This window comes from Heloderma suspectum, chromosome 9 (assembly GCF_057233095.1).
Source record: "Heloderma suspectum isolate Gila_16-S chromosome 9, 16-S_ref, whole genome shotgun sequence".
In the NCBI taxonomy this organism is placed as follows: domain Eukaryota; kingdom Metazoa; phylum Chordata; class Lepidosauria; order Squamata; family Helodermatidae; genus Heloderma; species Heloderma suspectum.
Window position 1 is genome coordinate 26,249,417 of NC_139466.1, and position 22,355 is coordinate 26,271,771.

Genomic DNA, 22,355 nt, shown 5'->3' on the forward strand with positions numbered 1-22,355 from the left:
ACTGTAAATAAATAAATAAATAAATAAAAAAAAATCTGGGGATCTGGTGACGATGACACACACCTTAGTTTGAATTCCTGGAATGTGCGCTACATGGGGCTGCCCTTGGAGACTGCTAGGAAACTTCAGCTGATTCAGAATGCTGCAGCCATGCTGTAGACCTGCGGCCAGTTCCAGGGAGCACATTACTCCTAGATTAGAGTGGCTGCTCTTTATGTTGCCGTTGGACTGAAGTTTCAGGAACATAGGGAGCTGCCTTATACTGAGTCAAACCCTGGGTCCATCTAGCCCAGTATTGGAAACTGTGGAACTAGCTAGATTTAGCTTCTCTTAGCGGTTAAGATGCTGAACTGCAGACCGGAAGGTCGACAGGACAGCAGTTCGAGACCCGAGTGCCGCGTGACGGAGTGAGCTCCCGTCTTCAGTCCCAGCTCCTGCCAACCTAGCAGTTCGAAAGCAAGAAATTGCAAGTAGATAAATAGGTACCGCTTCGGCGGGAAAGATAACAGTTTTCCGTGCACCTCGGTGTTCAGTCATGCCGGCAACATGACCATGGAAGCGTCTTCGGACAGCGCTGGCTCTTCGGCTTAGAAATGGAGATGAGCACCACACCCTAGAGTGGGACACGACTGGTTGGGGACACCTTTACCTTTTTTTTTTTTTAAAGAGATTCTGGCAGCTGAAACCTAACATGGTATCTATGGTGCATGGGCGCAATGATACAAATTCAAGGTATCTGTATGTGGGACACTGGACAGGTGGAGGGTAGCTTGAAGCGCAAAAGCGCTGCGCTGTCAGGGAAGAAACTGTGACTCGGAAGTAGAGCCCCTGCTTTGCATGCAGAAGGTCCCAGGTTCAAGCTCTGGCATCTCCAGTTAAAAGGATCCGGAAGCAGGTGATGGGTAAGACATTTCCCTGAGACCTTGGAGAGATGCTGCCAAAGTACACAAGGGAGCTGCCTTATACCGAGTAAAACCTTGGGTCCATCTAGCCCAGTATTGTCAACACTGACTGGTGGTGGTTCCTCAGGGTTTCAGGCAGGGTTCTTTCCTAGTCGTACCTGGAGATGCCAGGGATCGAACCTCAGACCTTCTGCATGCAAAGCAGGAGCTCTGCCTCTGAGCTACGGCTCCTTCTTAACTGTTTTAAGTTGGTTTTATGTGAGTGTTGTGCTGGGCTGTGAGATGTTTTTAGCCCCCTGTTTGATTAGGAAGAGATGTTTCCGTTTTTATTTGGGTGTGTAACCCACCTTGGGAGGGCTCGCTCCCCCCCCCAGGCGGCACAGAAATGTTTGAAACAAATAAACAGTTCAGTCTTGAGCTGCTGAAGCAGCAGTCTTTGTCTTGTAAACAAACACAACCTCTTGCCCTTGGAAATGCGAAGTGGTCTGGATTTTCAGCTCAACTGGAGTTGTGCAAAGCTGCTTTAGGACAGCAGAGGTAGAAGTTCATGCATCCGGCAGCAGCTAGTCCTCGGGAAGGCGCCAAGTTCTCTGAGCCATGTTCTGCCTCGCTACCTCTTGAGAAGTGGTCTCCCTTGCATCCACGTCCGGAAATAGAGCACAGGCATCTTATCTCCTTTGTGGTTGTAGTAGGATCTGCTTCTGTTCTGTTGTCTCAGAGAAAGCCCGCCAGGAAGGCAGCAGGAATCTTTCCAGTTCCTTCTTGGTTTGCTTTTTAATCCTTTGCTTGCATTGCTGGGAAGCTGGGCATGGAGTCCTTCAGCCTGTCGTTTACCTTGCTTAGCAACAGGAACTGGGGCAAAAGGGCCGTTGGAATGGATTTGTTTCGGCAGTTGCTTGCCTTGGCAGCTGGTTTATAGCTGTGGCGTTTTGAGTGGATGAGGAGGTGAGAGCTGAACTGGAACAGCATCATAGCACTGGGCTCTTAAAACAAAGGTCTTGTCTAATTGGGGCTTTTGTGGCAGTGCGCATGAAGAGTTGGGGCCAAACTCAGCCACGACCAGTGTCAGGAGGTCACAGCCCTTTGAAGCAAGCGAGATAAGAGCAGGGCTGTTGTTGATTTTATTGCCGTAGTATAAGGCAGCTTCCTATGTGTGTCTAAGGCAGGGAGTAAGCAGCGTAGTGCCTGTGAGCACCAGTGCGCCCAGGACACCTTTCACAGTGCCCGCTAAGGTATCCTACCCTTCCCACTGTTTTTAATTAACACATTTTCTTCTCGGCAGCTGGGATTGCTGTGAAATAGGTTTCTGTTGGTGCTGAAAAACTGTGGGTTCAAAAGAGTTGTTTAGTGTGTTGGGACTCAGACATCACCTCTGCCTTGAGCTCAGTTCTTTGGGTAGGGTACTTGTCTTTTGCTGTGATGCCCATGGCAGCCATCTTGTGGTGCTATCCGGGACAGTTTCTCAAATTGTCAAATTTGCCCATGGCCCCAAAAGTTTCCCTATCTCTGGTCTAAGGAATCTCTCTGCAGCTAGCCTCCTTTTATGTTTGTTCCCTGGAGAGAGCAGCATGGCTGTGGACCAAAGTTTGAATGTGATTATGCACCAGAGCTAGGATGTGCCTGGGCGTTATCTCACTTGCACTATTTTGCTGTGAGAGAAATGCAAGACACTGACTATTCCACTTATTTTTTGTGGGACACTTGATCCAAGTGAAACTGGTTTGAGGCTTCTCATTGGTTGCATTTGGACATCACGCTAAACCATATTTTAGTGCAACACCATGAATGAGCTGCAGTGGGGCCTCAGTTTTGTGTGTTTCCCTCCCCGCTGGCATGGCTGTGAGGAGGAGATCGAAAGCTTCACTTCTGCTTTTGCTTAACCACAGCTTGTTGTGTTGTCCAAATCAGCAAACCATGGTTCGTATTAAATACGGTTCGTTTGGAACAAGCCCACTTGAAACCACGGTTGGCTTGTTTGAAACAAGCCATGGTTAATGTTGGTTTGAAAAGCCCTAGTTGATGTTAAACATAGTTTGTCAGTTTGGATGACATGATAAGCTGTGGTAAAGCAAAAGCTTCCAAACTCCTTGCAGCTGTGCTGGAGGGGAAGGGGGAGTGTGTAAATCTGAGGCTCGCTGTGGTTTAGTTCAGGAGTCCCCCACATGGTACCATCCAGATGTGTTGGATGACAACGGGGTGATGGGAGTTGAAGTCCAACACACCTGGAGGACACCAGGTTGGGGAAGGCTGATTTAGTGTGATGTCTGAATGTATCCAGTATCAGCATAAAAAGATTCTTGACTGTACCATTTCAGGCTGCAGGTGGGGGCTGGTGTGTTGCAGTGCTTCTCCATACAAAGCCTAAAAAGTAAGCATCCCTGCAAATGGGAAAGTAGCATGTTGGGGGAGAAGACAGGGCTTGAATCATCTACCTATCTCATTTCATTTTTATGTGCTGGGATTTTTTTTTTTTTTTTGCATGGAGAATCATTCAGTCATGTGAACCCCTATCTTCAGTTATGAAGTGCCACAGTTCAGAAAAACTAGCCCTCCCTAACCTTGTGCCCTCCAGATGTTTTGGACCATGACTCACAGCATTCCTGACCATTGGCCATGCTGTCTGGGGCTAATGGGAGTTGAAGTCCAAAATATTTGGAGGGTACGTAGTTGGGGATGGTTGCATTACACCTTGTGGGGATACAATTTCCCTTTCCTTCTCCTTCCCTGCCACCTGGAAAAGATTTAAGAAGTCCTGTGCTTTCCCTGAAGTGGTATGAAGAGGAAATAGGAAAGCCAAAGGGGAAGAGCTGTAGTACCTCAGTGGTAGAGCACATTCATTGCATGCAGAAGGTCTCAGGTTCAGTTGCCGGCGTCTCTAGGTAGGGCTGGGAAAATCTCCTGTCTGAAATCCAAGAGAGCTGCTGCCAATCCTACGTTCTCTTTTCCTCATCCCTCTGACGATGGCTGGGGGTTGTTGTTCCATGGTGAATGGGGTAGGCACCTATGCTTCTCCCTATTGAGGGTAAGGCTTTGAGTTAACTGGGCATTCCACATGTAGGCCCAAGTATTTATAGCAGGGGTGGCCCTCCAGATGTTGCTGGACTTCACCTCCCATCATCTGTTCTCACTGGCCATGCTGGCTGTGGTTGATGGGAGTTGGTCCAACACCATCAGGTTCCCTGCCCCTGGTCTATAGGTATGATTTGAACCCTCTTAATGCGGGAGAAATATTGTGTGCATACTGGCTGACATGGGAAATGCTCACCTCCCACAGTTCCTTATTTTCTCTGTGGGGAAGAGCATCTGTCCATCACAGAACGATGAACCTCACCTGGGCAGGTGTATGAACCCGGCAACTTCCCTCAGTTAACCACTGCTTGTCACGTTGTCCGAACTGACTGAGTGTGTTGAATGTTAACTTGGGGTTTTCAAACCTATGTTAACCATGGTTTGTTTCAAACAAACCAACTGTAGTTTCAAGTGGGCTTGTTTCAAACAAACCCATACTTAATATGCATCACGGTTTGCTGGTTTGGACGACACAACAAGCTGTGGTTAAGCAAAAGCAGAAGTGGAAGCTTTCGATCTCCACCTCACAGCCATGCCAGAGGGGAGGGGAACACACGAGACCAAGGTCCATTCATGACTTCGCACTAAAATATGGTTTAGTGTGAAATCCAAATGCAGCCAGTGAGAAGGCCAAAACAAGTTTTGCTTGGATGCCCTGTTGGTTGTGCAATATAGCCAGGAAGTGGTTCCTGTTTAAAAACAACAACAGGGAGGCAGAGGGTTGCAGGACAAGTTGGACTACCATGAGTCTTCACTGAGCCACGTGGTTGCAGGCGTGGGTGTGTCAAATCAGCACGCCTCATGGGCAAACGTCTGCTTGGGAGCACCTGAATTCAGTTTGCATTTCGCTCAGAATGTGCCGGGTAACGTCTTCCCAATCTCTCCTTTCCTCCCGCAGTCTCCTCTTTATCAGAGACATACGGTGCTTCCAGAAGGAAGACTCCTAGCCTTACCAATCCAAAGACTTTGTGCAGCCAGTCCATCTTTTCCTCCTTAAAGTTCTTTTTGTTGTTGTTGTGGGAAATAAAAAGGGCAGAAGAAGGAGTGGGAAAAAATGGGAAGTTACAAGTGGAAGACAGTGTTGTCTGGACGCTGCTCCCCTACCCCTGTAAAATACCATCAACGAAGCAGGGCGATTTCACAATAAAAGGCCCACCTGGAAGCACCCATAAAGACTTCGGCCTGCAGTCTAAAGCCTTTAATATGGGGAAGTAGTGCCATGCAAATGGGTAGACTGATGAAGACTAGGGAGATGTACCTTTGCTTGAAGGAACAGGGACTGCAGCTTAGTGGTTGAGCACATGCTTTGCATGCAGACAGCTCCTGGTTTTGTCCCCTGCATCTTCGGTTTAAGAATCAGGTGATGGGAAAGTCCGCACTGTGCCTGAGGCTCTGGAGAGCGGCTGCCAGTCAGAGCTGATAGTTATGAGCAGGGCTGGTGTCAAAGGTAGGCATGGTTGGGCACTCGCTGAGGGCACACACCCCAGCAGGGGCCCCTGACAAAGAGCCCCCTGGAGTTTCTCCTCTTCTTCACCTTTGCAACCTGCTTGTTCATCTGTCTCTTGCTCTGGTCCAGACAACAGTGGCTGTGAGAAGGAGGAGCAGTAGATGCCTCTGCCTACTTGCTCCCTTGCTCTCTGCCTGCCAAGCAAGCAAGCAAGCAAGCAAGCAAGCGTTAGCAATGACTAGAAAGAGGGCGGGGAGCAAGAGCAGCTGGTGACAATGGCAGCTATAAGGCCGACTCCCCGAGGGAGGGGGCCCATTGAAGGTGTCTTGCCCAAGACCCTCAAAAACCTGGAGCCAGCACTGGTTCTGGGCTATTTATTTAAATCATTTATAATCCAATCTTCAGCTGGAAGGGCTGATCAGTAAAAGCAAGACAGCCCCTGCCCTTGTGTTTACAATCGAAAAACCACAGAAATGACAAAGGCAAAGGGGCCCCCAAATATCAAGAAAACCATAGACTCAAGTCAAAGGAATACATAGCAAGTGAGAAAATGATTATTACTGAGCAATATTCCTTTAAAAAAGACAGAAAAAAGATTTCCACATTTGTGTGTGAATTGACTTTCATATTGGAGCTTTTGGGGAATAAAAAATTCCCCTTTGGGGGAGTTCTCCTGGTTAAGACTTTCTGGATGATTTCTGTCAGATAACAAGTCTTTGGAAGAGATAATCAGGCGGCCAGAGGGTTATTTTGAGCTGCCTTCTATGAGAAAATTTCCTTAGGTGGTTCTGATGAAGTAATGAAATAGGATATAATCTGACAATCTTGTCAGTTCAAACCCAGTCTACAGTTGCTATTCAGTATAGATGTACAGTTTATGTTAGTGATATTTGGCTTGTGCATTTTAATATTTCTTAAAATCGTACTGTTATTTTCCAGTAGTAATAATACTCACTCCTCTCATTTTTCAATGGGTTTCATTCATGTTGTCTTTGATTTTCTTAAAATCTAAAAAGACACAACACAAAAGGAAAAAGGGTGTGGCAGGAGGAGAGAAAAGGAAAACAAGAAAGCTTAGGCATCCGTTCTTAATGTTATAAAGTTAGATGATCTGACCTGGTATAAGGCAGCTTCTTATCCTCCTAAAATTCAGTAGAGGCAGGATTTTAATCCCCCCCTCCTTATTTTGCTTGCCCCTCTGCCTTTTAGTAGGAAAACAGCACGATTCTGCCCATAAACCCCATTCCCAGCCTTCTGCTCAGGTTATAGAAACGTAGGCAATGATTTTGCTGCCTTTGTTTAGCTCTTTGCTCTGCTGTCAGTTTTCCATCCTCAGCTAAAGAGAAGGCTTTGTTGCTGTTCGCTGCATTGTTGGTTTTTCTCCCCCACCCCCCAAGTGCGAATCTTCTGTTTGAACATATTCATCACACCTGTGTCTCAGCTGTGGGACAAACATTATCTTGTCATGTGGTTGAAGATATGAGGACTTTCCCAACTGTATTGCTGTTTTCTCAATAGATATCCTCAATTGTCTGCATTTTAATAGTTCAGCTGAATATATACAATTGTGATGGTTTTAAAACATATGCTTAAACATTGATTGACTTGACTGTATAAACATAGACCCTTTTGATCGGCTCGTAGATTTTTGGTGCTGGCGTGGAAATTGGTTTTGTGAATTTCAGGGGAGGGGTTAACTTCTGGTGGTGTTACTGCTCAGATATACTCCCCACTCCCCAAGTGAGGACTGCTTTAAAGTGTGGAGGGGGAAATTATCACCACCACCATTTATTTGTATCCCGCTTTTCCCTCCCAAAGGAAGCCCAAAGTGGCTAACAACGTACAGAAGACAATAGTATCAAATGAAGGGAATACAGAAATGGTTCCACATCGACTAACTCTAAAATGATTGCCAGCAGTTCTCCAGGGTCTCGGACAGGGGATTGAACCTGGGACCTTTTGCATGCAAAGCAGCTGCGTAGTCACTGAGCTACAGCCTCTCCCACTTGCCAGACTCCTGCATCCCACCTGCTTTGACCCTTGAGTTACTCACTCCCCTTTTGCCACGATTTCAGGCCATGCATTGGAGTGGCTGGCTGGCTGAGTTGTGGGAGAAGTGGGCTAGAGCCTCCATTGCTAGTTCACGTAGTTGGTAAAGGACTACTCTCAGAGGTCGGGGAAGGCAGGTGAGGGGCATAATCAAGGAAAGGCCCTTGGGATTCAAAGCTTTGCTCTGGGGCGGGATGGGGATGCCAGTTGCCTGTACCTAGGGACTTGCTCATTGGGAAATACAGATTTCAATCCCTCCTCGGCTATGGGCTAAACAAGACACTACGTTAAATATGGACCGTGCAGCTGATCCTCACCATTTTGTTTACCTTAGTGTGAGCGAATGGGCCCCCTTATCCAGATTGGGACCAACTGCATGTGGGCAGGGGAAACGTGAACCTTTCTACCCAGCTACTCCTCCCACCCCAAAATTCACTGCCCCACCTGCTGGACTAAAAGAACAAAACGAAAAACTCAACCTCCACTGGCGTCAATAGAATTCCCTCCCCTTTTCTTTATCCCATGCCGAGCGGGGAGGGGGATTTTGGGGGTAGCGGAAAGCGGCTGTGTGGAAAGGTTTTACACCTCCCGTATCTATGTGCGCTGGTCCCCATCTGGATCGGGGCCCAGCATGCTCACACTAAGAGAAACAAAATGGTGAGGATCAGCTGCACGCTACATATTTACCGTAGCATCTGGTTTAGCCCTATGAGGCTTGGTGGATGGCATTATGCAAGTCTCTCTCTTTCTCCGTCTCTCTCTGGGGTCACATGAGGCTAAAAAAATGCCCCTCTGAGCACGTTAGAGGAAAGTGGGGAATAAATGCCGAAAAATAATTCCTTCTCTTCTTCCCCTCTCCCCTCTCCCCCTTCTCCGGCTTTCTCTTGCAGGTGGCCGACCTGCCCCCCTCGTTCTCAATGCCGAAGCCAGCGTGTTTTAACTAAAGATGGAAACACTGGAGTCGGAACTGACTTGCCCAATTTGCTTAGAGTTGTTTGAAGACCCCCTGCTCCTGCCGTGTGCTCACAGCCTCTGCTTCAGCTGCGCCCACCGCATCCTGGCCTCCAGCTGCTCCTCTGGCGAGTCCCTGGAGCCCCTGGGCGCTTTCCAGTGCCCCACGTGCCGCTATGTCATCTCTCTCAACCATCGGGGCCTGGAGGGCCTCAAACGCAACGTGACCCTGCAGAACATCATCGACCGCTTCCAGAAGGCCTCTCTGAGTGGGCCCAACTCCCCTGGCGAGAACTGCCGCGAGCGGCCCTACCGCCAGAGCCCGACCATGTCGACGGCAGGCGACCGGATTGCTTGCCAGTTCTGCGAGCAGGACCCGCCGCGCGACGCCGTCAAGACCTGCATCACCTGTGAGGTCTCCTATTGTGACCGCTGCCTGCGGGCCACCCACCCCAACAAGAAGCCGTTCACTAGTCACCGGCTGGTGGAGCCCGTGCCGGACGCCCACTTCCGGGGGCTGACTTGCCTCGAGCACGAGAACGAGAAGGTGAACATGTACTGTGTGGCTGATGACCAGCTCATCTGTGCCTTATGCAAACTGGTGGGGCGGCACCGGGACCACCAGGTGGCATCTCTCAGCGATCGGTTTGAGAAGCTCAAGGTAAGAGGTTGCAGGAGGTGGGGGAAGGCAGGGCGGATCAGTTTTGGAATCTTGTTTCTTCCTATGTGATGGTCATAAATAAAGGTCTGTGGCCAAATTCCAAGTCCCAAGTGACTCAGGCAGAAGGTGGATTGGCCAGATTTTGGGGCTGCAGCTGCATTTTGACCTCCATTTACCATGCCATTGTCTAACTCTCCTTCAGTTCTGTTCTCTTTAGGGAGCAGCTTTATATTGGCTCAGATTATTTGGGTACTTCTGGATGAGGTTTTTATTGTGCAACCCCCTGCCTCATTCAGGGGTTTTTATCTGGGGTCCAGACATTGTTGTCTTCCATTTGTAACCCTCCTGTGTGTCCTACTGCTTCTTCCATCTTGTTCCTTACTTCCTTACTGAAGATCTGAGTTACGGAGGGAAAGATGGAACAGCTGCACAGTACCTTTTGATTGGTATCGCTAGGAGCTGTCAATCTGGAAGTACCCGTTGTCCTTGTAGCCCAGTATTATCTACTCTCGCAGGGGCTCTCTAGGGTTTTGGGCAGAGGTCTTTCCAATAATCTTGTACCTAATCCTTTTTTTCTTTGTAAATTCTGTTGCTAGGGATAGAACCCGGGGCCTTCTGCATGCAAAGCCTATGTTTTCCATTGAGCTGTGTTTCCTCCCCAACAGCAAAAGTGGGTATAGTTAGGAACTGACCTTATGGTGAAGTGGTGTGATCAGCTCAACCCCACATTCTTGCCATTCCAATGAGGTTGTGTGAATCAGCTCTGGGACTAACTGGGAAACTGGGGCCATGGTTTCCGTGTTTCTGTAGGCATCTTCTAGAGCAAGGATAGGCACGTTGGTGCCCTTCAGATGTTTTGGATGACAGCTCCCATAAGCACCAGTCAGCATTGCCAGTGGCCTGGGATTATCGGAGTTGTAGTTTAAAACATCTGGAGGGGACTAGGTTGCCTATTCTGGTTCTGTAGGGCAGAGGTGGACAACTTGTGGATTTCCAGATGTTTTGGCCTACAACTTCCATGATCCCTCATCATTGGCTATGCTGGCCGGGGCTGATGGGAGTTTTAATAGGCCAAAACATCTGGAGGGCCACACGTTGCCCACTTATGCTGTACGGTGTTCCTATAGTCATGTGCTGTATAATTTAGGTTGCAGTAGCAGCAGTGAAGCACCAGCCAGCATTGTAGGTGGGTAGGTGAGTGGATGGAGGCAGGTAGGTAGGTAGGTTGAATGGGTACTTGTTTCTTGGGGATGAATCTGTACTACTTCTGGGCAAGAGAATTGTGGCTGGTACTGCATTCTGGCTGAGAGGAAGGCCCTGAGTTCTGAGGGTTATTGAAGATTTGAGGTGGTACACCCTGGAGAAGTTAAAGCAGAACCACAAGACAAGCAGGAGAATGTTTCTGACCTTAGTCATCTGCCTTTTTCTGAGCTGGGTGCCCAGCCCTTGGCCATTTTTGTGAGACCTGACTGCAAAACACAGAGTAAGCCTCCCAGCGCTTAAAGTCAGTGTGTGTGTGTGTGTGTGTGTGTGTGTATCATTTGTGCTGCACTGTTCTTGCAGGTGGTAAATTTGAGGGGGGCGGGGGTTACCATTGGAATCTAGAAATTATCTGTGGAAATGGTTCTGGAAGGAAGGAAGGGCTTACCATTCCGGTGCAAGGAAAGACAGCAGCTGTCCTGGCAGAGAAAATCCCCCTCCCCTGTAAATTTGTCGTCCACTCTTGCGTCTTCCTGGTGGCTACTGGGAGTGGAAGAAAATGGCTGATGAAAGCCAGGAGGCAGGTTTGGAGGAGCTTTTAAAGCGGGGGTATAGAACCTCAGGCTTGGGGGGTAGATGTGGCCTTCTGGTGTTCCCAGAAGGCCCCACCCCTTCCCCTGGCCTCACCCCCTTTCCCCCGACCACTGATCGTTGGGTGATTTCTCAGCTTTTGTGGAATTTTCTCCCATTCTGAAAGGTCGAAATGTGAAAATACACTGGTCTTTTAGGCCCCAACACATTTGCCTTTGGGCCCACCCTTGAACGTTTCTCCAAAATGAAATTCAGCCCTGGGGCCAAAAGAGGTTTTGCACTCCTGCTTTAAAAAGAGGGAGGGCTAATTTGTGTTGCTTTTAAATTGTGGTTGTTTCCTTTGATGAGCCACATGGGTGGAAAGTTAGGATGTGAGTCTTTCAAATGAACCTGTTTTCTCACTCCTGGAGGGCTACTGCTGGGCTAGATGGCTCAGGGTGCAATCCTAGGCATGTTTAGACAGAAAAAAAATCCTACAGCTCCCAGCATTTCCCAGCCAGTATGGCTGGCTGGGGAATGCTGGGAGTTGTAGGACTTTTTTCTGTCCAGATATGGATAGGATTGTCCCCTTAGTAAACCTTTCTGCACTGTCAGAGTACCCTTCTAGGTTGAGTAACAGGAACATATCCTCATATCTCTGAACTCGTCCATGCTGCAGTTTGATCTCAGCTGTCCTGTGCTTCTCATGATGGGACAATCAGACATCTGTGCATTCTTCCTGGGCTCCTGTCAGAATTCTTTTGCGCTTTGCTTTTATGCAGTTATTGAGGCTCTGCTGATTCTGGCAGGAATTGGAATGTCTGGCTCTTGACCTATATAAAACTAAATGACTCTCTCCTATGCATTGCACAGAAAATCTGCACAATAATAGCAGGTCCAGAAAAATCGGGAAGTATCTCCCTCCCTTCAAAGACGGCTGTCCCATGACCCTTGAATTTTGTAAATATGAGAGCATGTGCTGTGGAGGAGACAGGGAGTCTGCTTTGTAGGTGTCTTTGGAGCCAAGCTGTCCTGGCAAGAAGCATTAGTAAAAGACCAACTTTATATAACATACATACACGCATGCACACACATCCCAGAGTGCTGCGGCACAATCAGGCTGCCTCTTTTTATTTCAGCTACTTGGGAATGTTTGCAAGTCAGATTTTTAAGCTGTGTGGCATAATAAGTGTTTGATTTGCTTGCCTTGAGGAAAGTTGACATCTGATACCATTTCAAATAGTGAGACTTTTTCCAAACTGGTTTCATGGTTTTAGGGAAGTCTTTATTTTCTTCCAACTGTTGGTGCCAATAGCCCATAACTTGGGCTGAAATGTTGCAGGATCCCTGTAATGAACTCGTTGTTCATTAACCTTTTGTTTTGCACCTGCTTATTTAAGAGGCTATTGATACTCAGTTTCTAGAATGAGACATCCTGGGGCTCAAACACCTTCCTTCTAGTTTCAGACATAATTGCTCAGTGGCATGTAGAAGACACCTGGCACATGTTCACAGACATTGGCCGCTTTGCACATAAGAATAAGCCAGAACTGTGGAGAATTCTGGCATAGCGTTCATGAGCAGTGTTCTGGATTTGGCTCCCAGGTTTGGTGTTCAACACCCCTTGGCTAAACGAATCAGGAACTAACCAGGAAGCAAAGGCTTAGTGTTGCATCCAAACTGGGACTCCTGGTCTGTCTTTCCCTTAACAAGGCAGAGTCTTAAACCAGGGCTTGTTTTTGGTTTCCAGTTCTGACAAGCCTAAGATGCTATCGATGAGCTGGATTTGGAGAGGAAGCGGCTGACATGGTATATTGTTTACCAAGAGCTGTAAAGTCCTGTCCTTCATCCACCAGTAGTCAGGGATTAGCATCTGATTGTGCATGTGTGCTTCTGTTTGTTTTGCTTTTAACGTTCTGTGAAAGGCATTGGCTGGATTCAAGTCCTTGTTGTTGAGATCAATAGTGACCTGTCTACAAATGTGCCTATGGGAAAGGTCTCGTGTGCCAGCACTTTTTGAGAGAGATCAACTGCTTGGCAGAGTGGCCAAGGCGAACCAACTTAAAATGGTCTCTTTATGCATCAGACCATAAGTCCATCTTGTCCAGCATTCTGTTTCAACAAGCAGCCAGCCAGATGCCATTTTAAGCAGCCCACAAGCAGGGCAGTAAACACGGTGGCCTCGCCAACATCTGGCACTGGGAGACATAGCAGCAGCAATGTGGGGCTTCCATAATTGCCGTAGCCCCATCATAGGAATGTAGAAATTGTCTTACATTCACTCAAACCATTGGCTGATCTAGCTCAGTATTGTCGACACTGACTGGCAGCAACGGCTCTCCAGGGTTTCAGACAAGTGTCTTTCCCAGCCCTACATGGAGATGCCAGGGATTGAACCTGGGACCTTGTCAGGGTTCCCCTTATGACCTGGACCCCCTGAGCAACTCCTTAAGGATTTTTTGCCTCCTTAAGAGTCACACCTTCCTTCTTTTAAACTTCCCCTTCCCAATAATGTGGGGTTTAGGCTGTAGACATGTATCAATCTGCATGATTGATACGCCAGACAACTGGGGTTTAACACAACAGTTTGCTGGTAAATTTAAACCAAGCAAATCACAACTAATAGTATTTACACAATAGAGCTGAGTGGTACAAAAGTCCTTAAGAAAAAATAAAAGTTGCAAAACGCAAGTTCCTTTACCATGGCTGTACTTAGACTTCTCCAGGCTACTTCTTCCTGCTCTGGTTTTCTGACTCTCTCTTTTTACACCCTCTTTCCCCCAAATTGAAAGTAGTGTTTCAAACCTGAAGAAATGAAACTTAACTGGGGAAATGAAACTACTCCACTGAGGGATACCCCCTCCCAACAAAAAACCCAGGCCTCTAAGTCTGAACTTTTCCCCCTTTGCCTCTGTAGGCCTCAAACCTTCCTTCTGCATGCCACATTCTGCTGAGCAGCAGTGCTTTCCTAAATTATTAATTGGCCATTCCCACTGTTACAGGCCCCCTCACCTAGACAAGCATCTCAGCTGGTGCCTCTCCCACATCACCCAGTGGGGAGCTGAACACAGGTTGACCGGGACTGCAAGGCCCACTTAGGGCCAGCTCTAGCTCTGAGAGGGCCCAGGGCAAAGTGCCCTCTCTGATGGGCCCCCTACAGCAGGGGTCTCCGGTCTTTTTGGACCCATGGGCACATTTGGGAATTTGAGAAACGGCTGTGGGAACCACCACAAAATGGCTCCCATGGAGGATGTGGCTAGTTACATAATGGTTGCTGTGGGGGCCTGGCTAGTCAAAAGACAAGTAATTCACCCAAGAAACTGAGTACAAGCAGAGGAATGGTCTGAACTCTAAAGATGATCCACATATTTGACCCCTCAGAAGCGCAACAAAACACCCATTGAAGGCTGTGATCCTATGCACGCTTACTTTGAACTCAAGGGGAATTGCTTCTGAGTAGAGCTACATAGGCTTGCTCTGCTCATCCTGTCCACACACACACACATGCCCCTTTCCCCAGCTCCAGAGGAAAGGAACATGTCCACAGCCCCAAAATGAAAGAAAAAGTTTCTTCTACCTCGACCCCAAACTCAGCCACTCTAGGCTGCCACCTGGGAAAGAGTGTGTGTGTGTGTGTGTGTGTGTGAGAGAGAGAGAGAGAGAGAGAGAAGAATGAGAAGAGGGTCTGGGAAGGGAGAGGAAAAAGAGCAAGGCTAGGGACTGGAAGGAAGGGGGAAACAGCAAGAGATAGAGTGAGGCTAGAGGCTAGGAGGGGGAAGAAACAGTGTGATAAAGGGGTGGGGGAGAGAAATAGCAAGGCTAGAGGATGGGAGCAAAAGGGAAAGGTTGATGTGAAGGGAAAAAGATTGGGTGGAGCCAGGAAGCAACTCTTTCCTTCTCTTCTGGCAACCCCCCCCCCCCCAATAGCTGAACAGTGGCAGGTTCAGGAGCAGTAAGCAGAACTGGCGTCCTAACATTCTTCAGGTTTTTTAAAAATTAAAAATAAATGTTTGAAGGGGGAGGGAGTAGAAAGCTTTGTGGGTGCTGCAGGAGGTCCCTGGGGGTGGTGCATTGGGGACCTCTGCTTATCTGGCACTCCGCGGGCGGCTGGGAGAGGCTCTGAGCACCTGACGCAGTGTTGCTCTGGGCCATCGTAGGAAATCGAATTGGAGGTTCGCAGGCTCAGCTGCTTGGTGTGGAGGGACTGGGGCAACTTCCCTAGGATGCCAGGTTCTGATGCTGCCCTTTAATCGAACTGCCCTGCTGAGCTACATGAGCTGTGTCTTCCGTGAATGCATCTGATCCTTTTTAAAAAAGCCATCTATAAGCCAGTGGCCATTCACATGTTTTGTGGTAGTAAATTCCATACATCAGTTATGTCTTGTGAGAAGAACAAAGGGTGGGTACAGGAGCCTGGAGACGGAAGCTGCATACAGACGTCACCTCTGTAGATTGGGACTCAACCCTTTTTGGGCAGATGTCCACATTGACTTGAGCACAGCAGCAAGTGGTTTTTCCTGCTTTTATGAGAAACCGGCTGTGCAGAGTGCTGATTGGCTGGCCTTTGTAATAATCATGATGTCTCTCCCTGCACCTGCCCAGAACAATGTTTCCAGTTAAAAACAAACAAAGCCAAATGTTTTCATCTTTTTTTTAAGGTGCTGAATAAACGTTGACATGGATAAACATGATGGTGCCTGTAGGTTTTAAAAAACCACCAATTAAATAGCTGCAGCCTTCCCCAACCTGGTGTCTTCCAGATGTGTTGGACTACGGCTACCATCATCCTCAACCGGCATGACCATTGCCATGCTGGCTGGAGGTGATGAGTCTTGTAACCCAACACATCTGCAAGGGGCTATGTTGAGGAAGGCTCACCAAGGGCCTGCTTGAGACATGGAGTTGGAACACTGAGAATCCTTGTCAGGGTTTGAGCCAGGTACGTATCTCAGTATAGGAATAAGGGTTAGGGATGTATGAGAATTTTGTTTTTGAATGCAAAACATGTTCCTGGTGGTTCCACATTAACCCACGGCCTGATTGGAATCCACGAGGAAAAGAGCCTTCGGTGTGGTGGCCCCTTTCCTATGGAATTCCCTGCCTTTGGAGGTCAGGCAGGTGCCAACATTGTGTAGGTTTCGGCACCTCCTGAAAACATTGTTATTTCAGAAAGCCTTCCTTGAGTGAATGGCCGTGGTCAGCTTTGAACAAATTAGGAAATTTGTTCAAAGCTGCCATTTGATCGCTCCTCAATTTGCACAATTTTTCCATTCATGCAAAGCGAGCAGCGATCGCAAATGTAAGCAGGAATCAGGCATGAGATGAGCTACGAGGCGATATTTGATCTTGAACATTGCTCGTTTGCCCATCCCTAGTAAGAAGCAGAGCTTGTCCCGCAGTAGAAAACCCTACAATTGCTCCTGGAGGTTTTAAAAAACTACCAATTAAACAGCTGCAGCCTTTCCCCACCTAGTGCCTTCCAGATGTGTTGGGCTGTAGCTGTCTGTACAGAGTCTGAATTTCTTCATCCCCAAAGGGCACTGATAGGCACATTAATGTCAAGGAGGCTAGTCAAACTTATCATACACTGTGCATAGATAAAAATGTGCATCACCGAGAAGAGTTCTAGTTTCACCTTTTCTTTCACATGGCCATTTTCTATGTGCAAGAGTTTTTTTCTCTTGTTTTTGCGTGGAGGGGCATTGTGAACTCCTCACTCACACAGACACGCACCATGCAATCGGAAGCGTTAAAATCTAGAAAGTTTGTCAGAGAACTTGAGTCCAAGTAGCCTTCAGAGGCTGGAGTCCAAGTATCCTTCAAGAAGCTCTGGTGAGGGTCTGGGGCTGGAGTGAGCCTGTCGTAGTTCTCCGAAACCTTTCCCAGCAATGTCTGCTGGGGACTCCCCTTAAGCAGCTGCCTATCTGTGCTTTTCATAGAACATTTGGAGCACATTGGCATTTGAAGAATTCTCTCCTTCCTTTGAGTCACGGTGGGATGGGAGGGGGGGAATTCTGAGCCTGCCGCTTGGCACCCAGTGCAAAACAGCTTGGAAGAGCTGTGGTGTTCCAGCTGCCTTGGCTTGCTGGGTTAGATGAAGGATTTTCGTACTCCTTGTGTGTAGCGTTGCTGGCTACAGTTCTCAGATTTGTCTCCGACTCCAGCCACCATGAAGGCTGTGTAATACTTTGCGAGGAAGAAGCAGTACTGTAGAAATGGTGCACAGCAATGGAAATGGTAGCATTTTACTTGAAAAAACACATTTTATATGTTGCTTTTTGGTCCCAAAGCGGCTCAGAGCCGTAATAAAGAAGTAACAATCCAAAAGATTAAAAAAAACCACACAGTTAAAAAGAGCAGTTTGCCAATGTAAAATCCCGATACTTAAACAGCGGTGTGATAAACAGCAATCAACTCTGTATGGATCATGCAGCATCAAATGCACGTGTAAACAAAGCAGTTTGAACAGACCTTCCCAAGGCTTGAAGGGAAGGCTCTAAGTGTTCTTCCCAGGGGAGGGAGTTCCAATATGGAGGCAGAAGATCCTTAATAGGCAGGCAGAATCTTACCCGAGGAGGCTGCCCTTAATCCAGCTATCCCCAACCTGGTGCCTTCCAGATATGTTGGGCTGCCCATTCCCATCATGATCCATCTGGAGGGCAGAAAATTGAGGAAGGCTGCCTTAAATCTATATGCAGAGACAGCCCTATTGCATGGTAAGTTGAAGCAACTAGTACTGTGCCGAATGCCAAATCCTGCCCACTATTTTCAGAAACTTTTTCTCTCCCCGTGAAAGAGGCTTTGTTTTTTCTGCCTTTTTCATGGGGAGGGGGAGAATTTCAGAAATTTTTCTCCTTGGAGAGTGGGAAAGAATTCCCACATACTTTTTTAAGGTGTAGGCAATTCCTGAGGGGTCTTCTTTCTCTTTTTTTTTTTTTTTAAACACCCCCTACACTTGTTGGAGCCCAGGACTCTTCTCCAGCCAGGAGTTCTTCCCAAATACCTATTCGAGAGGACAAGGTCACATGGTCTCCTGGGAGTTTAGAATGAACTTTCTAAACATGCACAGGATTGTGCCCTCAGTTACATAGGATGGTGTATCCATGACCAGGAAGGCCATATCCCCTATTCTAAAGACTTTCCTGGGAAGGGAGCAATTAAAGACAAATTGGTTTTTTCATCTCTGCAAAAATTACTGATACTGTCAAGGGAGGCAGGATCAGAACTGAGCCAACAACCCCGCCCCCCGCCTCCCCTTGTAGTTTGCTTTTCAAAGGTTTCCAATAATTACAAATTTCAAAGCATTTTTATTCAGTGTCACCTTTAAGTGGTGAAACGCGTATTCAGGTTGGGATTTTACATTGACAGGTATGTCATTTCAAGCATAAAGTAGCATCTTGTGTGCCATGCGTTCCAAGTCAGATAGCAGCGATGTGAAAGAGAGAGTGAGAGAAATGCATGCATGCATGCCTGCCCTCCTTCAGACAAAATAAAATTCCCATTTTTTAGTGTGTGTGTTAAATTGCGCTAACCAAACGTGAGCTTGGGAGGGAACCTTGCACAGCAGTTAATGCAGGCTTTTAAGGCCAAGAACAGAAATCTTGCTGGTATCTGACGAATTTGCTTTGCAAACTGGTTATACCAGTCCGTGTTCAGCAGCCACTCCACAAATAATGGGGTATGTTTGGTTTGACTGAAGAACTGTATGATGGATTGACAGGATAAAAGTGTGCAAAATCATGGTCTGGATCAAAAGCCATAATGTGTGTGTGTGTGTGTATATACACATATGTGTATGTATAGCTGGCCCAGTAGTGAATGGACAGCCAGTGCAATTCCCTCGGCAAAGGAGTGGCATGCTGAAAAGTGGCAGCTCCCACCAACAGCCCAGCTGCTGCGTTCTGCACTAGTTCCATTTTCCGGAGCATCCTTAAGGGCAGTCCCACATAGAGGGCATTGCAGTAATCCAGTCTTGAGGTTCCTCGCGCCTGTACCACTGGGGCCAAGCTTCATCCCAAATGAAGATTGTCGTGTGTTTTTTTTACTGGACAGGTGTAAGAACATAAGAAGATCCCTGTTGGATCAGACCAAAAGCCTATCTAGTTTAGCATTCGGTTCCCACAGTGGCCAACCAAATGCTGCGATGGGAAGCCCAGAAACTGGATATGAGAGCAGTAACAGTCTCCCACTTTTGCTCCTTAGTGACTGGTAATTCAGAGGCACGTTGACTAATAGCCACTGATGTACCCAACATACATCTGTTTGCGATGAGCACACTCAAGACGGTTTGCAAAATACAAATAGGTTTTATCATATCAAATTTTAATTTGAAATAAAAAGATAAATAATGATGTAAGTTCAAAAACTACACAAATATGAAGCAATAGCAGCATCCTAAAAGACATCCAGGCAAGCACATATATTCCAGAGTAATGAAATAAAATACACTGTTGTAGGCTCTAAGTTAAAAAACAAACATAATAAAAACAACCTTGCAAAAATCTGCCTGAATAAAACATTCTTAAGGATGCAATCCTATGTGTATTTAGACAGAAAAAGGTCCTATGATTCCCAGCATGCTCCAGCCAGCAGGGCTGGCTGGGGCATGCTGGGAATTGTAGGTCATTTTTCTGTCTAAACACACACAGGCTTGTGCCCCAAGTGTCTGCTTAATAAACAGGCAAAGAGGGGGTCCCACATACTTCCCTTGGGAGGCTATTCCAGTTTGGGCACCTGAAAAGGCCCTTTTCCTGTCATCCTCACTAACCGTGCTTCTGTTGGTGAAGGGATGATGAGGAAGACCTCGGAAATTGGGCCAGTTCTTGCAGGAGGAGATGATCCCTGAGATACTTTAATCCTAGGCCTTTTATTCACTCCGTGGCAGGTATAATCACTGCTAGTTCATCACGCTCTTGTTCCTAACTGAACCTGAGACCATTCTCTCTCCACGTCCGCTACCCAATAGGCAATACCATCACTTTGCCTTCAGCTGACTGCCTGTTGGCAAATTCCTGAAATGAATTTGTGGCTTTGTCAATTTCAAGGGGCTATTATATTTTGGGCCTTCTGTGGTTTCTTCCAGACAAGGCTTATACTGGGCAAATCCTCCTGTCCTGAACACTGAATTTTACAGGAGGTCCAGACGTTGTTGTCTTCAGTAACCCTCCCAGTGTTTTCCTACTGTTTCTGTGTTTTTTTTCCTACCACAGAATTATCCAGTAAGGAGAGAAAGATAGAAGAGTTGCACGGTGCGTTTGGACTAGTAGCGCTAGGAGCTGTCTGTCTGGAAGCACTGTGTGTTTGGTCTTCCTTTCTAAGGGCCTGTGTGTAGCTGAGTTGGTGCTGATGGTACAGTCATAGTTTATTCCTGGTTGTTGTTTGTGCCCTTTGGGAACACAGGTTTTTTTCCTCCCATTACCACTTTGTCCTGCAGAGGGATGTTAACAGTAGAGTCTCTTTGTAATCTAATTAGCAATGGTTGCATTAACTAAGTTCCTGCTTCTCTCTTCTTTTGCGGTGGCAGGCATAGCTGGGTAAACATCAGCTTAACAATGCAATTTGATTCCCCACCAATCCCCTTTTTCCCTTCTTTGAACATCTCAGCCTAAGGATAAATTCTGTGTGACTCAACGAGGAGGTGTCGTCTCCTGCCCTCCGAGGGGACTGGTTTGGCAACGTGATGTGATCTGTTAATTCATATTTATAACTAGCTCTATTTCTGAGGCCTCAGATGGGGTAGCATTAAAAATATACTGTCGTTTATTTGAAAAGAACTATTAGAAAGACTGAAATATGCCCATGCAATTAAACTTCCTTTAGGAAAGCTGCCAAGTTTCTAGTAGGCTTGTGTGTAGCCTGGGACTTCACTGCGCCAGTGCAGAAATTGGTACCGAGCATAAAATTCAGTATGCTGAGAATCTCAGGTTTCTAGCCCCCAAGACTGTAGAGATAGGCTTGACAGTGTGTGGATGATGCCTGGCGAACTCCCAGCTACTGGCAGGTACTGGGCAGGCAGTGGCCGGAGCACAGGGTTTCAATGCCTCGCATAACCTTTCTGCCCTTCTCCATAAAGGAATGCTTGTTTGCATAATTATTAATAGATAAAGATTCTAAAATCTGGCTTTATTTGATGCAGAATTTGGATTACAGTGCCTGGCTCTAGGTTTGGGAGCCTTCTGATAAAGGTAGTTCTGTAGTTGTGGAACATGCACTTAGCAGGGACTTTTCTTCAGCTGTTGGTCTTCACCAGGCTGGCCCTACCATTAGGTAGAGTGAGGTGGTAGCAGATGCTGGGAGGCGGCAGCAAGGTGCTGGAGGAGATTGCTGAATGCCAAGCAGCCTGCCCTGTGCCTCTTGAGTTAACCTGCTGCCCTCACGTGCAGCGGGGGATGCTGTTCCGTTGTCGCTGTTGAAGAAACAGGTCAGTTGGCATCTGTACTTGGAACGGGAGAAGGCGCCATCTTGTTCTTCGCCTCAGGCAGCAAAATGTCTTGGGCCAGCCCTAGTCTTCACTGTTAGTCAAAGTACACTCAAAAATCTATTTGCAGCTGACATGTGGAGCTCATGATGGGACCAAGAGCATCTTCCAACAGCAGGACTAGCAGTTTCCTTGGTTGCATAGGGGAGTTGAAAGCAGCCAAGTTCTGTTTGCCTGTGTCTTTTTTGAGCTGAAAGTTTAGGATGCCATTTACGTTTGTTGTCGTTAATATTTTATTTAGCTTCATTACATTTCTGTGCCGCCCTTGAAGGCACAGAAATCTCCACCTCCTCTCCCAGACCACCCTTCATTTTATCCTTGCAAGACTAAGCTGAGAGAGATGTATCCCAGTGTCATCCTTCATTAAGGTTGACAATGGGGATTTGAACTCCCCGGTTCTTGAGTTTTGCTCTTAACACTCTACCCACCATTCCAGCCGTTTCCGCAATCCGCAATCCTCCAGCTTTCTTGGACTACAACTCCCTTCACCCCAAGAACCAGGGATGATGGAAATTGTAGTCCAACTCTTTTAGAGGACACCAGGTTGTGGAAGGTTGCCCTAGGTTTTTGGGACAAGCTAGTTCTGACAGGTAGCATCAAGTGGAGACTGGGGTGTGTGTGTCTTCCTTTAGGAGCATGCAAGAGAGGAGAGCCGACCCTCCCCCCTCCCATGCATTCTCTCCCCTCAGGGCCAAATTACATTTTTTTAAAACATATTTATATTTATTTTTTAAAGGTGCTTTGGGGGAACAGTTCTTGGCGGTAACCGGGAGGGGGGTTTAACTCCTGCTCACCATGCTGCAGTGCTGATGAAAATCACCCCCTGAATCTCCTATTTGCCCGCACACTTTCAAACTGTCTTTACAGTTACCTCCCCACCTCAATCCCCAGTGTGCCTCTATCTGGATTGCCCCCTGCTCCTTTTCTTTCTTTCTTTTTTTTAAAGATGCAATGGCAACCTACCTATGCACTTAACGAAACGCGTCATTCGACTCCAGTGTCCGGAGCTGCTCCAGTGTCTGGAGTTGC

General features: G+C 47.3%; 1 protein-coding gene across 1 annotated transcript in view; it reads left to right on the forward strand.

The window, feature by feature from the left end:
* MID2 (midline 2) overlaps positions 1–22,355 on the forward strand; it is a 227,131-nt gene that overhangs the window by 32,950 nt on the left and 171,826 nt on the right. Inside the window, exon 2 of the mRNA XM_084813324.1 lies at positions 8,358–9,079. Coding sequence (XP_084669450.1) covers positions 8,414–9,079 — 666 coding nt within the window. The 5' untranslated portion in view covers positions 8,358–8,413. The remainder of the gene's footprint in view (positions 1–8,357; positions 9,080–22,355) is intronic.